The sequence below is a fragment of the Dipteris shenzhenensis genome, chromosome 3 (genome assembly GCF_047967505.1).
Source record: "Dipteris shenzhenensis isolate YYH24624 ecotype China chromosome 3, Dip_SZ_1.0, whole genome shotgun sequence".
In the NCBI taxonomy this organism is placed as follows: domain Eukaryota; kingdom Viridiplantae; phylum Streptophyta; class Polypodiopsida; order Gleicheniales; family Dipteridaceae; genus Dipteris; species Dipteris shenzhenensis.
The window spans coordinates 16,612,019-16,632,161 of NC_141598.1; the positions used below are offsets into that span (position 1 = coordinate 16,612,019).

Sequence of the window (20,143 nt, forward strand, 5' to 3'; positions counted from 1 at the left end):
GTGCGCCATCTGTTGGTGCAGAATTCGGCCCAGGCAGGGGGTGCGTCAGGCTGAGCAGGGTGCGGCCAGTAGCATCTAGGGGTGGCTGAGGTGCGAAAAAGCACCACCTTCCAAGTTTGGAAGGTGGGGCAGAAAAAAGCATCGACCCTCCAAGATTGGAGGGTGTGCATGCTAAATTTAGCCCCAAGCCCTATTTTAGGAGGCCAGCTTTTCTGGAAAGCGTGGCTAGGCTTTTCTAGGAAGCACAGCCTCCAGAATAGCTGGGCTAACTTCTATAAAGACTGGCGAGACTTCAAGTCCAGCCATAGCCTCAAGCCTGATAGCGCAAGAACAGCCTGCCCCTACCAGAATTCCGCCATTTAGTTACTGCTGCAATAGCAGCAGCTCTGCGACCTGCCTCTGCCTGAGATCCGCCTCCACGAAACGGCTGCAACAGTAGCAGCTATTCCGTACTGTACGGCCTGTAGCGGACCTGCAACAGGACCTCATCCCCTACGCGCACTGATCGTTGGTGCACGATATCTTCTTGTTCCAGCCAGCTTCTCTGATTTCGCCATATCTTGGAGGGACGGTTTCTTTCCTCTACTCTTCTCCTTCCAGTTTCGATTCTCCCAGCTATTTCTCTCAGCCTATTATCGAGTTAGTATTCAGCCATGTCTGATGCTCCGAATCCCGAGTTCACTATGGGAGAGCAGGAATTAGATTACACTCCAGTGGGAGAGGATGATCAGGGTCTCTATGACGACCTGATCACTAAGAAAGCCTTCAGTGAGTTCACGACTGCTCTAGATGGTAAATTTGAGCAGGTCAACGCTAATCAGTCGGGGTTGACACAGCAACTCCAAGGGATACAAGCTACCTTGACTCTTCTGGCTAGCACGGTTCAGGCTCTCACGCATGTGGATGCCATGGCCTCCGTGCTAGGCCCGAATATCACTCCGGATCCCTTTCCAGGTGACCAGAAATCAAGAACAAAGGAGGTGGTTGACACTTGGCTGCACAAGTGGCAAGTTCACTTCCAATTTCACCCCTATCCAGACGAGAAAAAGATTCAGCTAGCAGCAGGGTTTATGTCAGGTAAAGCCTTGCTTTGGTGGAAAGAACTCCAGCCTAAGCCTGACACTTGGACAGAATTTGAGGGTATCTTCAGGAAGGAGTTCCTGAAGAAGGAAGATGACTATGATATCGTCGGCAAGCTCAAAGCCCTCGATATGTCAAAGTTGAATTTAACTTTTGAAGTGTATCTTCAGAGATTTAGGGATCTGCAAACCAGGGCCACCAAAATGGATCCTGTAACCTTGTTAGGTTTTTTCGTGGATGGTTTGCTAGACTCCTATAAGTTACAAATTAAGAATAACAAGTGCACAACATTGCAGGAGGCCATGACATATGCGCGCATATATGATGATACCATGGCCGGAACCAAGGCAACCACAGTTACCGAGACCAGCGGAAAGAACAAACGCAAGTTCTTTCAGCATACAACTGGTATTGGGGAGACGAAGTCTACGGACAACGCCTCCAGGAAAAGCTTAACTCCTGCGAAGAATGGTAAGGCCCGTTTCCTTCGCACTCTCAGGCTCAAGAAAGAGGGCCGGTGTTTTTATTGCGAGGAGCAGGGCCACACGAAGAATGAGTGTCCTAAGCGGAAGAACCAGAGATTGGTGCTAGGACCGAAGCTCCAGGCAGGTCTGCGTACCGCAGCCAAGGGAGCCAACCAGGTTACGATGACAGGTATTTCAGTGAATGTCATTACCTGCCCCCTTTCTTGTAATTGTACCTTTAATACTTCGTTGTTTGGTTCCCATGATCTTTTCCGAGTTTATGGAGAAGTTAGGGACCAACAGGTTCACATTCTCTTTGATCCGGGCAGCTCTCACAATTTTGTTAATTACAAATTTGTGCAGAAGATGGGGCTGTCCACAGTACCTAGCGACCACACCTACGAGGTGCAGCTTCCAGCCGGGAAGCAGTTTTGGGATCGCAAGGTTGAAGCGCTTCCCATCCGGATTCAAGCCTACACGGGAGCTCTCACATGTTACGTTATGCATCTAGAGCATGTAGACTTGCTGATCGGGATAGAGTGGTTTAAAACCCACAATATCCAGATCGGATGGACGGAGCATACGCTTTCTTTTGAAGACAAAGGCACCCAATTTTGTATTCAGTGTGATAAGATTACACCTTCTCAGGGGCCTATTGTATCTGCGATGCAGCTTCGGAATATATTGAACACTTCTCATTATGATGTCTATCAGTGTGTTTTGATTCCACTTTCTACATTTGTTGTTTCGGTAATTAACAAAAATGAATTAAGTGTGTTTGAACACCGAGAATTGAGAACGTTGTTAGATAATTTTAAGGACGTATTCCCAGCTCAACTGCCGGTAGGTTTACCTCCAGAAAGGGCAGTAGATCATCGCATAGACTTAGTCCCAGGGGCTCAACCTATCAGTGTACCACCGTATAGGATGAGCCAGGTAGAGGAGGATGAGTTAGCTATCCAGCTTCAGGATTACCTGAATATGGGCTACATCCGCCCAAGTAAATCTCCTTGGGGTGCACCTGTCCTCTTAAGAAAGAAGAAGGATTCTTCCTGGAGGATGTGTATAGATTATAAACGACTTAATAAAGTTACAATTAAGAACCGCTATCCTTTACCTCGTTCTGATGATTTGATAGACCGTTTGGCCGGAGCGAAGTATTTCACTAAGATTGATTTGCGTACGGGTTATCATCAAATCCGTATCTATGCTAAACACATAGATAGGACCGCATTCCGGACTAGGTATGGTCATTACGAGTTCCTCATATTACCTTTTGGTTTGACCAATGCTCCTGCTACTTTTCAGCAGATGATGAACGATTTGTTCAGAGATTATCTGGGCAAATTTGTTGTCGTGTTCTTAGATGATATCTTGGTATATAGTAAAACGCTTGAGGATCATATAGGACACCTCCGGGTTGTCTTACTTGTTCTAAGACAGCATAAGCTTTATGCCAAGATGAGTAAATGTGACTTCTTTATGAAGGAGATCATTTACTTAGGACACAAGATTTCTTCTGAAGGTATTAGCATTGATCTGGATCGTATCCAGAAGATTTTAGAATGGCCTATTCCTCAGACTGTGAAACAACTTCGTTCTTTCCTAGGATTTACGGTATTTCTTCGGAAGTCAGTCCGTGATTATTCACAAATCACGGTACCCTTGACCAACATATTGAAAGGTCGTGGACGCAGGTCTACTCAACCGATCCCTTGGAATGATGCAATGCACAAGGCTTTTGAAACCTTGAAGTTATCTATCAAGGAAGCACCCGTTCTTGCATTACCCGATCCTACCCGGCCTTATGTTTTAGAGGCCGATGCGAGTGATTATGCGATTGGGGCAGCTCTATTCCAAGAGGGCAGACCTGTAGCTTTTGAGAGTAAGAAGCTAGACGACACCCAGTATCGTTGGCCCACACTGGAGAAGGAACTTTATGCGGTAGTGTATGCTCTCAAGGTTTGGAGACACTACTTGTATGGTTCAAAGTTCCTTATATTGACTGATCACCAGTCAATTAAGTATGTGTGTGATGGATCAGAATTGAGAGGAAGGAAAGCCAGATGGGCAGAGTTAATGCAGGATTTTGATTTCGAAATACGTTATCGTAAGGGTTCGTTGAATAGTGTGGCGGATGCCTTAAGTCGAGTTAAGTTTGTAAATGCTTTGTCATTTACGGAAATATCCTCAGACCTATTTCAATCCTTGAGAGGGCTATACGCAACTGATAGTCATTTCAGTTCTTATTGGCAGAGAGTCCAGGATGGGAGCTCCATGGTTGACCAGGACTCAGGGATTGTGCCACCTAGAATACAGGCGGCGGGAGGTCAGTGGATGATTAGGAACGGCTTGCTGTTCCGGAATGAAAAGATTTGTGTGCCTGATGTTCTGGACCTAAAATCCAAGATTCTCTGGGAGTGTCATGATGCTCCTAGTGCGGGACATCCAGGTATACATAGGACTCTGTCTCTTGTGAAGCATACCTTTTATTGGCCTAAGATGCGTGCATTTGTAGAGAACTATGTGGTAGGTTGCCGAGTTTGTCAGGTTACTAAGGCTGAACGCCTTAGAAGCGCGGGCTTATTACAGCCATTACAGATACCAGGTAATAAATGGGAGAGTATTTCCATGGATTTTATTACTGGTTTACCTCGAACGCGCAAGGGTCATGACTCTATTTGGGTCATAGTCGACCGTTTGACAAAAATGGCTAGATTTTTACCTACAAGAACAACTATTTCAGCTGTTCAGTTGGCTCACGAGTTTGTGGACCACTGGTTCAAGCTGTATGGTTTGCCATCTGACATAGTCAGTGACAGGGACTCAAAGTTTACAAGTAACTTCTGGACACTTGTATTTGAGAAGTTGGAAACTACTCTAAGTATGAGTTCCTCGGATCATGCACAATCCGATGGCAGTACAGAGAAGGTCAACCAGTTGGTTGAAGACATGCTTCGGGCATATGTATCTAAGAGACAGTCTTCGTGGGAAGATTATCTACCCATGATTGAATTTGCTTACAACAGTGCAAAGCATTCTAGTACAGGTTATAGTCCTTTTATGCTTATGTACGGGTTTCAACCTAAGTCACCAGTTATGGTTGGATTAAAAGGGATTCAAAATGATGCTGCTAAGAACTTCTTGCTAGACATGCAGGAAATGTTGCAGTTTGCCAAGGAGTCTATTAGAAGTGCCCAAGATCGGGACAGATTTTATGCTAATAGACATCGTTCACCTAGAGAATTCTCTGAAGGAACGATGGTATATTTGAGAATTCCTAAGGAATCCAAGAGCCTAAGTACTGGTTTGGTTCCGAAATTATCCCCCAGATACTGTGGCCCATTCAAGGTCATTAAAAGAATTGGACCAGTTGCATATCGACTAGAATTGCCTCCTGATGTTAAAGTACATCCAGTCTTTCATGTCAATAGACTGAAAGAAGTATTGGGTGCAGATGATCAAATTGTTTCTCCTCATGAGATTATAGAAGTTACAGATTTAACTTTTATTCCTCACGAACCTGAATCTATTCTTGAATTCCGCGAAAGACAGATTCGAAATCGTACTATCACGGAATACAAGATTAAGTGGAAGGATCGTGTTGAGGAGGATGCAACATGGGAGACATTACAAAACCTCCAAAGAACATTTCTCGATTTCTTACCGAACTCAGGAGTGAGTTCTTAGAGGAGCGGGAGTATGTCATGTGCACGGATCGGTATCTGACGTGTACTAGGTACACAGAACTAGCTCAGGTTAGCCTGGGGAGGCTTAGAGCTAGGCAGGCTTGATTCTCGGGTTGAGTGGCAAGGGTATGAACTATTTATAGGTCTTCGCTATTTTTGGCGCCGGGGCCCGAGTCTATAAAAGAGGCCCAGGGGGTTCAGTTCTCAGTGTGCAGTTGGGAGCAAGTCTCGTTCCCAGGTGCTAGGTCTGATCCTGGATTGTGTCGCGGACGCGCGCCTGCATCTTAGCGTAGCCCAAGGCCCAGTGGCAGATCCAGGGCTTCACAGCGCCACCTGGTGGTATGGGACACCAGGTTGGTTTGGGATCTGATTGGGAGTTCGTACCAGTAGCTCAGCTCGTGGCTCGGGGGGACATCTTCTGATTCGGGATCATATCCCGTAGATGTCACGGTTGGGTGGTGAGCAGCCTGCTCAGTTCTGATGTTGTGTGTGGTTATTTTGCAGATCAGGGGTTTCAGGAGTGCTGGGATGTGTCAGGCCCTTTGCTATTGCCCATGTCCTCTAGACCCATGTTAGCCTGATGGGTTAGCCTACTTCTCTTAATCCCAGGGCCCCCCAACCCTATTATAGAATTTAGGATTTTAGAATAACACAAATCTGAATCTGTATGATTTGATATATTCTAGTCTTACAAAGGCATAGGTCTACTAATTCGAGGATTAGCATCAATGTACATAACATTCTTCCCCTCTTCAAGTGTTTACTCTTAACGAAATTGGGAAAGTTCTTATGTAAACTAGCAATTGACTCCCAAGTTGAGTCTTCCTCAAACCTATCCTTCCAATTAACTTTGACCTTTGGCATTAACTTGTTTGTAAGTTCCCTTTCCCTAAAAGCAAGAACTCTTTCATGCTCATGTAAATATAGATTAAATCCTTAACCTCCACAAGTTTTTGGGGCAAAATGAGACTGTCTCTAGCCCCCAACCCCTCTTTCAGTCTACTGACATGAAAGACGGAGTGAACTTTCACGTGTGAAGGCAATTCTAGCTTATATTCAACCTCAAGATTAGGAAGGGTCCACAGCACCTTGAGGATAAATTCTCTACCAATCCCATCCGTAACATCTGTGAATCCTTCAGTATTGACAAATATACATCCCATTGAATGCCTGTAAGAAATCCTAGATTTACTATATTTAGAAATGTGCTAAGGAACAGAAAGGAGATAGAAATAGCAGAGAACAAGGAATAATTGTATTGCTTGAGTGTCTGTAGTGTGTCATCCATACAATTGGGCCTCTCTTATATAGAGAGTGAAGAGTCACACATGAAAAGGTGTGTACTCCAAAGTGTATGTGCATGAAGAGGTGTCTACCCCTTGTGAAGGGTGTGACCCTTGATGAGAGGGTACATTACAATAGGAATGTCTCTTCAATAGAATGTCTCTTGTGAAGGGTTGTGCCTCATAGGAAGTGTCCCGTCGAAAGGGCATACCCTTCCACAAGTGTCCATTCATCAAACCATCCATAAGTCTAAGGTATAGAGAAAGGAATACGTCACAGATCATGACATCCCCTCCCACTCAAAATAAGACCCTGGTGGAGATAATGAACTGATGTAGAAAATATCATGGTAAATTCTGAAAATCCTGTTGTAAAATGTCAGGGTACTGCTGTAAGTCTTCATCAGATTGCCAAGTAGCGTCGGAGTCGTCCAGATCTCGCCAAAGAACAAGGAATTATGTGATAAGTCGATGTCGAGTCTCTCGTTGTCGATGGTCCGGAATATGCTCAGGAATAAGGAGAACATAATCGTCTTTGATTTCTAGGAAATAATCACCTGCAGGAGGAACTGCTTCATCATCTGGAATGTACGTCTTTAGCCAAGAAATATGAAATGTCGGATGGATTTTACCCCATGATGGTGGTAATTCCAATTTGTAACTTAAAGGTGAATTTTTCTCGACGATCTGGAAAGGTCCATAGTATCTTGGTCGCAACTTAGGAAACACAAACTTAAGCGTCTTATAGCGATGTGGGGCTTTAAATAATAGCACCATGTCACCAGTGTCAAATTCCAAGTGACGTCTATGTTTGTTGGCAGACCGTTGATACCGCTTTTGCGCTTTTCGCATATGATCCTTGACTTGGAGTAGAATGTCTTGTATTTCTTGAAGCAGTTGATCAGCTAGGGCCACTCGACGTTGAAGTACAAAATTCGTTGGTACAATCGGAGTGTGTCCATAAGCTGCTTGGAATGGAGTCATGCTGATGGCACTATGGAAAGAGTTATTTACTCTTCCCAAGCTGCTAGGTGTGACTGAATATAATGTCGAAGCATTTCTTCCAGAACTTGGTTGACTCTTTCAATCTGGCCATCTGATTCTGGGTGGTAGGCTGAACTGAACAGTAGAGTTATACCCAAAGATTCGAACAGTGAAATCCAAAAGTGACTGGTAAACTTAGGATCTCTGTCGGATATGATATTCTTGAGCAATCCATGGTGTCGGAAGATGTGTTGTATGAAGAGTTTGGCTATGTCCGGAGCCTGTGCACTGCTTTTACAAGCAACAAAGTGTGCCATTTTGGACAATCGATCAACAATTACCATAATCTCAGTGTTACCTCTGGAGGATCGTGGTAGTGTTGTAATGAAATCCATGGAAATACTTTCCCATCTTTTAGTTGGAACTGGAAGAGGTTGAAGAAGTCCTGTTGGAAGTCGTCGGCTTGCTTTCATTTGTTGACAAGATAGGCAAGATGTAACCATTTTGATGACGTCGCTTTTCATTTGAGGCCAGTAGTATGTTGCACTGAGTAACCTATAAGTCTTGTTGATGCTTGGATGGGCAGCATAAGGAACTACATGATGCTCTTTTAACAAAAGACGTCGAACATCCTTGTCATGTGGTATACATACGCGATCTTGATAATACAGAAGGTCATCCGTATAAGAATAGGATGAGAAAATCTTCTGTTTGGAAGTCGAAGGCTGATCTTTTGAAAGAACTTATACTGCTGTGCCGAAGTCTTTATCATTGAAATACTTCCCTTTGAATGAATTCGGAACATCCACAGATAATGTAGAGATTACCATAGCTGATGCTAGAGTTAACCTGATGAGAGCATCTGCAACTACATTGCGTAGTCCCGGAATGTACTCAATGGTCATGTGAAAGTTGGCCAGAAACTCATCCCAGCATGCTTGTCGAGCGTTCATGACTGGCTGAGTAAAGATATACTTTGAGAGTGATGGTCTGTCTTGACCACCGAGTCGGCTCCCATGAGATAATGTTTCCAAGAGCGATAAGCATGTACAACAGCAAGAAACTCCTTATCATAAACTGGGTATCGGGTTTGGATATCAGAATGTTTATGGCTGTCAAAAGCAATAACTCTGCCTTCTTGCGTTAAGACTGCTCCTATAGCGATGTCGGAAGCGTCGGTCATGACCTCAAATGGAAGGTTTGGGTCAAGAATAGCCATAACTGGTGTGGTAGTGAGTGCTTGCTTGAGTTGTTGGAAACTATACTCTGTTTCGGGAAGCCACTGAAAAACTGCTGTGCTTTTCAATAATTCGGACATAGGAGGTGCAATTTCGAAAAATTGATAGACCTTTGTTATGGTAGAAGTTTGCCAATCCGAGAAAAGAGCGGACATCATGAACATTCTTAGGAGTAGGTCAGTTTTGGATTACCTCGACCTTCTTGGGATCCACAGAGATGCCTTGAGCTGAAATAACATGTCCCAAATATTCGAGTTAGGTCTTGAAGAACTCACTCTTCTCAATGTTGATGTAGAGAGAATTTACGCGGAGAACTTTAAAAACTTGGTGAAGATGTTGTTTGTGCTCATGTAGAGATCTGCTGAAAATGAGGATGTCATCGAGGTAAACAATGACGAACTTATCGAGGAAAGGCCTAAAGATGTCGTTCATTAGTGTCATGAATGTGGCTGGGGCATTGTTTAATCCAAAAGGCATGACCAAACATTCATAGTGTCCATACTTTGTTCGAAAAGCTGTCTTGTACTCATCGCCTTCTCATATGCGAATTTGATGATAGCCTGAACGAAGATCAATCTTTGAGAATTGTGTTGCGTGTAGAAGTTGATCGAAGAGGTCATCGATGCGAGGCAATGGATACTTATTTTTGATAGTGAGCTTGTTGAGGGCTCGGTAGTCAATGCAGAGGCGCATTGATTTATTCTTTTTTTCCACAAGTAGTACACGAGATCCGAAAGGGCTGCGATTGGGCCGAATGTGACCTTTGTCGAGTAGTTCGGTGACCTGTCTTTGGATTTCTTCATTTTGAGTGTAAGAAACCCGATAAGGAAGTTTCGACGGTGGATTACTACTAGGAATAAGTTTGATTGGGTGATCCACAGGTCGTCGAGGTGGTAACAGCTTTGGCAATTCCCGTGGAAAAATATCTAGGTAGGGCTGGAAAAAACGTTGGTTGAGGTATTCAGGAGGATCCTTTGTTGGTGTCTCCTCTACTGCCGTAACCAACAGAAGTGAAGTCTTTACTTGACATTTATGAACCCACTTCTTTACTTGTAGGGCAGAGGCAACTAGGGTTGAAGGAGAGTCCCTAGAACCAGTTAACTCAATAAGTTTTCCCTGGTGGACAAACTGGATAGTATGGCTGCCAAAACTGATTGATGGATCTTAGTCGTAGAGCCATTGTTGTCCAAGTATGACATCGTATCGAGAAAGAGGCATGATGTCGAAATTTAACTTGTTCGTATAATGTTGGATGCGAAAAGACAAGTTTTTGATCCTGGTGTTGCACAAGAAGGTAGTTCCATTTGCGAGTTCAATCTAATAGTCCATGAGACTAGGACTGGTGGTCAACCGAAGTTTGTCGACCATAGAACTAGCTAGGAAGTTATGAGAGCAGTCACTGTCGATGAGGATAGCGACCGTTGTTTCACGAATCGATCCTTGAACACAAAGTACTTGAGTGGCTAGGGAAGGTTCGGGGTTGTTGGCAAGGCTCAGGTGGATGGTATTTGCTATTGGAACAGCTTTGCCTTTCTTGTCTTGTGTTGGGGTAGCATCTTCTGTTTGGGAAGTGCTAGGTTGCATATTGGAATTTTGCTTTGGTCGCTTGGGACAATCGAACCATCTATGGTCGCCTGTATAGATGGTACAAAGTCCTTTTGTGCTGGAGTTGTTCTTCTTGTCAGTGGCCGCACCTTTATGTTGGGGATGACGGTAATGGCTTTGTGAAGAAGAAGAGGCGCGATCCTTGGAGCAGTGCTTCTGTTGGAATCCAGCATATGATTTCTGAGACTTGTGGGGATCTTGAGACTGTCGCTGACCTTGATTACTCGAGTTTTTTCTAAACCTGGGGTTATCTTGAGGGCGAGCACCTTTGGCCATAGTAGAGTTCTGTGTTCGATTAGCACTCTGCTTCCCTGTGTTTTGGAAATCTGTAATGCGCTCTGCGTAAGCAATAGCGCCAGCTGTGGTGGTGATGTTTGCTTTGAGGACATCAATGCGTAACGAGGGATTTAGGCCTGAGATGAAAGCATGAAGTCGATCATCCTCAGTTAAACCATCAATCTCCAGCACCAATGTGGTGAACTGAGAGATGTAGGAAAACAGGGAGCCTGTTTGCTCCAACTGTCGGAGTTTTGAACATGCTTGGAAGTCCGCATTGGCAGGTATGAACCGCTTACAGAGCATGTGTTCAAAACGTTCCCAAGTTAACACACTTTTGCCGTCCTTTAAGCGTCGTTGCCACCATAGGAAAGCTGTATCCTTGAGGAGGGAGGCTGCCAAGGCAATCTTTTTGCCTTCAGTGAGGTCAACAGTATCAAAGTACATGCGTAATTTTGCGAGCCATTGGTCAACTGTTCAGCGATTTCGTTGACCAGTGTAGGCTTCCGGAAGTTTAATGTCAAGTCTTTTAGTTTTGGAAGCTTGGAGTAAATGGTAGAGGGCACGGAGTTCAGTGTTTTCTACCTCTGGTGGGAATGAGTCCACATAGTCGTCTGGTTGCGTCATGTCATCCTCTGTATGTGTGGTACTGCGAGAATCTTGGAGTTGTTGGACTTTCTGGACCAAGTTGGAGATGCTGTCCTGAAGCTGGGAAATTTGAAGTTGTAGTAGTGTTTCGCCTTGTACGTTGACTTCAGGGGCCTTTTTTGGACCTGAGTCGATGATCTCTGGAGAGGCTGCACGCGAGCGTTGCGACATATCTAAGGTCCCCGTGAGAAAAACACGAACCTGCGCTCTGGTTTGTACCATTCCTGTAAGAAGATTCGGGCTGCTCCCTGAGGTTGCTCATGTTGGAGGGGGCAGGTGAGGCAGGATGGAACCACCTGTGGAAATTTGGTAAAGGAGGTCCTGTCTGAGGTAACACTGGTGATGCCGAAATGGGTGTTACTGCTCGTGAGAGTACAGGAGTAGGTTGCAGAGTCCACGGATCTGAGAAGGGATAGGAAGCTGCTGTCGAAAGTGGAGGATATCCAGGAGAAGGAGTGCCTTCAGAGTGTAAATACTGTCTTGGGGAAGGTACAACCTGTATAGGAGGATATTTGGGAGCTGAAGGAGGTGGAGAGTACCCTGGAGATGCTGAAGCTGAGGGGTAAAAATCTCTCCAAAGATGGACAGCAAACTCGTGAGGAATATCGGGTTCTGGGTATCTTCGTGTCTCATGGAACACAACCTGGACTGTGCTGAGGAAGTAATGTAATTGAGGTGCCTCACGAAGAAGGTATAGGATGTGGTCCAAATCACGAGGAGGGCACGTGACACAGAAGACCCACGATGCCAAAGCTCCGAAATGGGCTGGTTGTGCAATCTGAACACGATATTGTGTGGTAGATGATGCCTGAGGTGTCCTTGAAGTGACGGGTGAATTACCAGGGGTTTCCATGCTTTAAGGAAGCGTCTTTCATTTGCTGTAATTTGATAATGACAAGAGAATCCTTAGAAGTAGAATGGAAAGAATCCACCTGGCATTGATTTAATCTGCCAATTTGTTGCGTGGAAAAGGCCTGCAGATCGCTGTCCGGAGGTCCATATTGCTGTCCTTGCAAATCCACGTGGCTGTGTGAGCCAGAAATAGGTGCCGGGTAGACTTTCAAGGCAGATAGCGGCGTTGGCAGAGGCTGGATGCAGAAAAGGCAGATTTCCTGCGTTGATTTCAGAGAACAAGTGCCTGTGGGGTGCGAGGAACAGAGCTCGGCCTGGTTGGACAGGACTGGAAGGCAGCAACAGGGCGAATTTCACAGGCTGTCTTCATCGCGATAGAGGGGCTGAACCGCTGCTGAAAGAGGGGGCAGGCTGCGTATGGCGAAACAGGCTGCGGCTACCAAGGCTGGATCGCGATAGAGGGCTGGCGAACCAGGCTGCATGCTTCCAAGGGCTGGATCGCGATAGAAGGCTGGCGAACCAGGCTGCGGGCTTATCAAAGGCTGTTTTGCGGCAGCGATGGCAAGGCCTGGCAGGAAACCAGGGCAGCAAACCGGTGAGGGCAGGGCAATAAACCGGCGAGGGGCAGGGCAGCAAACCGGCGAGGGGGCAGGGCAGCAAACTGGCGAGCGGGGGGCCTGCACAGGGAGGAGAGCCTGCTTGACGAAATCCGCACGGGCGTCAAAAGGTGCGTCCCTTTTTTTTTCGTTTGTGGCTGCCTATGTTGGGTGGTTGCCCAAAAAATTTAAGGGTGGGTTTATTTGACCCTTAGGTAGTCTAGGGTAAGACCTAAGGTATGGGGCTGGTTTATTTTTTCTTTTTAACCCCTCTAGGTACCCTTTTTTTTAAAAAGTGCTTGGTGCCAAAAGGTGTGCCTATTCGAAGGGGTGTGACCCTTGGAATAGGTGTACCTTTTCATGAAGGGGTCGACCCTGTTTTTAAAAGGAGTGTCCCCACATGAAGAGGTGTGTCCTTTTTCCCACGATGGGGTGTGTCCCTTGGGTGAGGAGTCAAACTCTTCATCAAAAGGTGTGTCTGATGGTGGAAAAGGTGCGTCCCTTGGTTTTGGGACAGCCCAAGCACATGAAAAGACACGATTTTTGTCGTGTCCATTCACATCAACTCGTGATGTGTGGGAGATGGGGAGGCCATTGATGACTTTAGGCAGGGGTGGCGCTAAAAAATTTTACGCTCATTCTCTCCATCTCTTCCATGCACAATGTGCATGGATATCCTTCTAGCGGAAAGAGATGTATCAGATAGGCGCTAGAAGGTGGGGGGCATTTCCTACAGGCAGGAGCGAAATTTGCTCTGATACCACTGTAAGAAATCCTAGATTTACTATATTTAGAAATGTGCTAAGGAACAGAAAGGAGATTGAAATAGCATAGAACAAGGAATAATTGTATTGCTTGAGTGTCTGTAGTGTGTCATCCATACAATTGGGCCTCTCTTATATAGAGAGTGAAGAGTCACACATGAAAAGGTGTGTACTCCAAAGTGTATGTGCATGAAGAGATGTGTACCCCTTGTGAAGGGTGTGACCCTTGATGAGAGGGTACATTACAATAGGAATGTCTCTTCAATAGAATGTCTTTTGTGAAGGGTTGTGCCTCATAGGAATATTCCGTCGAAAGGGCATACCCTTCCACAAGTGTCCATTCATCAAACCATCCATAAGTCTAAGGTATAGAGAAAGGAATACGTCACAGATCGTGACAATGCCCTTCAATAGGAGAATTGGGATTGATGTCCGTACATTTGCATAAACAATCTGTGAAGGTCTCGGGCTTGAGTTTGCGTAGCCCTATCAGGATGGATCGTCTCTTCCGCCTACCAGTAGTTGGCTGAGGTTTTTGTGAAAAAGTTGCTTTGGCCGTAGAGTTTTTCATATCTATAGCATTCTGGAGGTCTTTACTATGATTATTCTTCTCTTGCAGTTTCGTTCGCCAACCATTTATGAAAAACCCACATAAGGTAGCTGGATCCATGTATGTGGCCTTTGATTGCAATTCCCTAAACCATTGTATGTAAGCATCAAATGACAAAATTCGCCTTACTAAGAGTAGTGAACTTAGAGATGAGTTTAAAATGATCCTCAGGTTGAAGGAATTCTTCTTTAAACAATTATTCAAATTCAGCTCAGGTTTTAGGTGATTTGAACTCATGCTTCCAAGTCAAAGCCTTTCCCTTCAACATCCGTGAGCCATTTGAATCTTGAGCGAATAAGAGAAAGGATGAAATGAGAAGTGTACCTGCCACCATTGGTTCAACTACATATCTATAGACTCAGGAGTACGCTCTTTCTTCTCACATGCGAAGGCCTCAGGTGTGAATGATGGTGCTATGGGTACACTCCCTTTGGATCCTGTTGCCAAGCCCGTAACTGTGACTTGCAACACTGCAATTGGTTGGGTTTGTGTCTTGAGGCGTGTCTCTTGGGCCATGAACATGTCCTTCAAGTCCTTCAGCTGCTTTTCGAAATGTCCTTAGGTCGGTGTGCTGCTCTCTGATGACAAGGTTGTCCTACCAAAATCTATGCCGTCTCCCTCTTCATCCTGAGGCTCCTCATGTGGAGGCATGCTGGCTGTAATGGCTACAGCTTCTTTGCTATTGGGTAAGAAAATATGAAGAAGAGTGTTTAGATAAGAAGAGCAGGAAGAAGAAGAGCTGTGAGTAGGTGATACACACGTGACTTTAGAGGCTGTTACTGTTCAGGATCAGGATGCTTAGAGAGATAGAAGTGAGGCATATCCATGCAGAATTGATTCGAGTTTCTGTAAGCTGGTTCACATTTTACTGTGGGCTGGCTAGGAGCCTATTAGCTGCTAAATAGAGAGTGTAGGGTACCCAAAAGCCAGGCTCTTTGTTCTAGGAAAGCTTACTCTGAAAAGCAATCCAAAAGCAGAGGAACAACCTTAGCATTGGAAAACCTTCCCAAATGCAAGCTTTGAACCCTGACCATAGCGATCACCTTGCCTTCTGCGGGAAGGGAAAGCGAAAATATTTGAAATACGCCAAATCTGCAAAAGAAAATCTTTTTGAAATGCGAAAAAGTTAACTTATAATTTGTGTGATTGGATATATTCTGGTCTTACAAAGGTGCGCGCGCATGTGTGTAATGATTGTGAAACCACTGAAATGTAGGAATTGAAAGATTTTCTAGGCCACCATAAAAGAAAGTCCGGGCACTGTAGTAATACCTGAAACACACGATTCCATTCCCACCTCGATATGTGAAAAGTATTTTTTGCCATATATACTGAGAATGTCCTGGAGACGTCATTGGACAGCCTGCTTTTGTCACAATAACATGGTAGAGAGGGATTCCAGCAGCTTGGGGGTCCTGCTATTCAAGGCTCCTACTAAGAATGCTCCTACCATCTGGCATAACCGTCCTTCCACTGCATGGATAAGGAAAGAAATTGAAAGGGAGAGGTGGATAAATAGACCTTCAGCCTTGCATACGGTCCAGCAAAATCATCAATTAGAATCAAAAAGCAATCCCAGTCAGCAGCATGCCCCAATCTGGTGCACTTGTTGACAGATTTGCTCCTCCATATCTTCCAATTCCATGTAGCAAGTAACCGCCTGCAATGAATTTCCTGCAGCATACAACCTTATTGGCTGAATAATTCTGCCCAGGTGATCGCAACTGCTGTCCGACAGTCTAATCACAATATACAAAGAGCCAATAAGTGCTCAGTAGGTGGCCATGCACCAATCAACAATCACGAAGGTCTACCCTACACTACCCGCGAGGCACACAGGTCTGTGCAACACCTATGCATCACTACAGCAACTAATTGACAGTATATCCAGGTGGGTTCTGCAATAGCAATCATGCGCAACAATATAGCTTGCCTTGCCTCATGAAACGAGCCCCCCTATGCATCACTATAGCAACTAATTGGCAGTATATCCTGGTGGGCTCTGCAATAGCAATCATGCACAACAATATACCGTGCCTCATTAAACAACCCCCTTATGCTGTGTGAACTGGTTTCCAGCCAGTTGCTCAGCCCTTCGGTGGTTCTCCCCAACCAACAAGCAATCCAGCGCAAGTAAATAACCTCCTAGGGTGATTCGCATTCAGGCTTCATGCCCTACAGTGATTCGCAGCCAGCCTGGTGCACCCTCCCTGCAGGTTCATCACCCCTTTGGGGTTTGCACGTACAATAGCCTTGAATTTGCAAAAGCTACATCCTACTCCATGAATTGAAAACAGATTCTTCCTCAACACAGGACAAAAAATTCACAGGAGCATCTTCACCTTGCACTTGCATACCTTGCAATAATTCTGTGTGTGTTAGGGATGCTCTGATACCAACCCTAGAAGCCTCTAGGATCTAACTCTAAGGACAGATCAAAACAGCAATCAGTAAAACAACAAGACAATCAGCAAGTGGCTGACCTCCCAGCCACATGGAGATAACACTCCCACAAGCCCATGCTTATAGCTCTGGTGTCCCATACCTCCAGAACCCATTTCCAAGGAACCCTGGATACAACATCTCGTGATCTGCCATGTAGATGGGAGGAGTCTAGGCTTTTGATTCAGACCAGACCATTTAGTGGTGTGCACATTGAATGCCTTGGCCACTCTTTTATAGAAGAGCATCCTGCTTTATTAAGTATCCTAGCTAAATTTATTCAACTGGCTCTTTGCTATTGCCCATGTCCTCTAGACCCATGCTACCCTTCTTCCCTTAATCCAAACTAACCGTGTTGGATTAAGTCCACTAATCTGAGTATTAGCAGCTAGGTACATACCATATATCCCTTGGGGACGTGCAACCATGACACCATAGCTAGACTAGGTGGTCCTTCAGCCACACCATTAAGGGGGAATCCCTATGATTGAATGGTTATGGTAATTTACGATTGGATAAATTCAAGTCTTACAAAGGTATACGTCTTGATTTTTTAATGGGTTTCCTATACGTTCCAACTCCTTGTATTTCCATTATGGAATACACACATTTGTGTCTTGCATTCTCCACTCTTTGACTCCCTGGCATTGCTGGAAGATAATATGAGAAACAAAGTGATGTTGATTAAAATGACCAAAAAAGAATTTAAAGTCTTTAAAGGCAAAAGAAGTCCCTGAATGAATTCGAGCATGAGGTAAAAGCATGTTAATGATGAGAACCTTGTTGTTGGGGCGGAAATGTTTCGACTAAATAAGGGCAAAGGAGCTGCATGCTAAATGAACCAAGTGCAGAGAGCCTATGGTCTTTGTTCGGGCTTGTAGATAGAAGAACATGTTGAAGTTTCTTCCAAGTTGATCAAGTAAGGTGATGGTGCAACTTAAATGATGTTATCATTTGGCTAGATATTGGATTTATACAGAGTTCGGCTGAGGAAACGATGTCATAAGGTCAAACATTTGCATTAATGATGGACAGAGTTTGTTGGCTTTGTTATTACGAATGGTGAATGCTTTGTTCCATGGTAAATATGCATATGATATCCGTTTGTGAATGAGCCTAATATTTTCATAGGTATACCCTGTTGATTATCTTGCCCTTGCCCTTGATACCAATATTAAAATAATCCTTCAGAAAAGCAGGCTGAAATGATGAAATAATATAAAATTATCTTTTCGGCCACTTTCACACATTCTTGTTTAAAGTTTTGATCTGATTATCTGTACTGCAGGTTTTGGTTCCCATTGCCAACGGATCAGAAGAAATGGAAGCTGTTATCATCATTGATGTTCTTCGTAGGGCTGGTATCCATGTTTTAGTAGCTTCGGTGGAGGATGACCTGCAAATTGAAGCCTCTAGGAAAGTAAAAATTGTTGCAGATAAGCTGATTCAAGACGTAGAAGGGTCCTCATTCGATTTAATAGTATTACCGGTCAGATTCTTTCTGAGTTGTTTTTATCATACTTTTTTGTATAAGGTTAAAGTTGTTATGGAGTTAGTTGGCTTTGTCACTTTCTTCTTCTTTATGTAGTCTTGGCTCTGCTTTCAATTTTATTTAGGTCTTTGTCTCTGTGTATCTTTTCATCGGTGCATGGTTGTTAGAAACATCAGGTATGAAACGTTAGAAATGTTTATACATACACACATACAAACATACTTACATATATACATTCATACATACATACATACATACATATAATATATTTTACATATCTTATTAGTAATATGATATATCATTGATGTGACTTGTCAGAATATTAAATATATTATAGTAGATACTAGATGCGTCATGCTGCATGCACATTGCACATGTGAGTCAGAAGTCTCTGACATTACATACCACTAATATTATAGTGATCATTGTTAAGCTATAAGACTTAATTTATAACTAATAGCTAGAATCTAGATACTATATAGTTGGTTCAGATCATGTCCTTAACCATGGATAATGGTGTGTTTGGACTTAGAAACTTCAAACATGGCACACCGCACATGCCACACAATTAACTTGAAAGTTCATAGAACATACATGATATAGTATACGACATAGCAAGTTAGACTTAATTTATAACTAATGGCTAGAATCTAGATACTACATTATTGGTTCGGGTCATGTCCTTAACCATGGACGATGGTGCGCTTGAACCTAGAAACATTGCACACTGCACATGCCACATAAGTTCATAGAACATACATGATATAGTATACGATGATGAGACTGGTAGAGCAACTCAGAAATGCCTTTATAGCTGGATGAACAGTCACGTTCAAAAACACATGCAAGAAGCTTCAAAACTCAAACCGGCTGCCACTGCCTCTTGCACTATAGATGGCGCTGGAGGGAGAATCGTTTGCAGCACCTACTGGCTGTTGTGAGCATTCACGAGTCCCTGCACAACCTTTTCCAGGCTTTTATGAACTACTGTCGTTGATGCATATGTAGCGTAGACCTCTTTACCTTTAGCCCGTGAATCAGAAGCATAAGAGCTGCTGCCGGTTCACGTATGTTTTCAAAACCTTTGACAGTTCTTTGATCACCATGCAACTTTTTAATTGTCAGTAGCTATTCCAAGTATTCCATTGATGGGCTTTTTTTGTGCGACTGGTATCTTTTTGTATCAGATAAGAAATGCTATGTAGATCATGAATAATAGCACTCACGTGTAGGAGGCAGTAGCACTAATAGGCACACATGTAAATAAGTAGGGATAGGATAGAAGATAGTAGCTAGAGAATATCATGACATTGGCCCTCTCCATTTTTTGGGATGTTTTTTGTATTGATATATCTTGAAAATAACTATGCGCTTGTATGAAGAACCCTAATTGTAGGAGATGATGACAAGAACTTTGCGACCAAAAATTGGATGACCCACGGAATTTGGATGTGGACCTTGGATCTTGCACTGGCACATGGAATGGATGATGGAGGGAGTGGTCACTAAGGCACTGAAGAAGGACCAGTGTTTTCCTAAAAGACTACAGGTAAGGAGCACTTTGCACAACCACAGACCGAAAGAGTGGGCCACAAGGAAAGAGAATTAAAAGGATGGCTCTCAATAGTGGAGATAAAAGGAGCCGATCAATGGCCAAGGTTTTGCATGGAAAAGGAAGGACGTGGGTTAATGGAGCTTCCAGTTGATCATCCATAAGTAGAGGCGGCCATCTTGGATTAGATCTATCTTCGTGCTCATCTCGTGGATTAGAGGGCAGTTGATCTTGTTTTCATGAGCGTTTGCTCATCTCAGTTGTGGTGGGAGTTGCCCATCCTAGTTTGTTGGGTTTGGTCTAGTGGTGGCGAGGAGACTCTGACTAGTTTGTATTTACGAGAGGCTGAATCCGACTTGCTTTGAGGGAGCCTTGTTGGCTCGCCTCCGTTTTGGTTATTTGTCAACATTAAAGGTGTTTCAAGGGCCTCACGGAGACTCGTAACATCCCATTAGTGTTGTAATTGATTGAGGGAGCCGTTTTCCCCCTCCAGCACTATCTATACTGCAGTTTCGGTTGTATGGTGTGCTAGCAAATGGTGGGCATAGTTTGAGTGCTGTTAAATCAT

The 20,143-nt window shown here is 44.2% G+C and overlaps 1 protein-coding gene across 1 annotated transcript in view; it reads left to right on the forward strand.

Annotated features, from left to right (window-relative positions):
- Window positions 1–20,143, forward strand: part of LOC147903442 (protein DJ-1 homolog A-like) — a 56,400-nt gene that overhangs the window by 12,209 nt on the left and 24,048 nt on the right. The window contains exon 6 of the mRNA XM_087398978.1: window positions 17,820–18,020. Coding sequence (XP_087255104.1) covers window positions 17,820–18,020 — 201 coding nt within the window. The remainder of the gene's footprint in view (window positions 1–17,819; window positions 18,021–20,143) is intronic.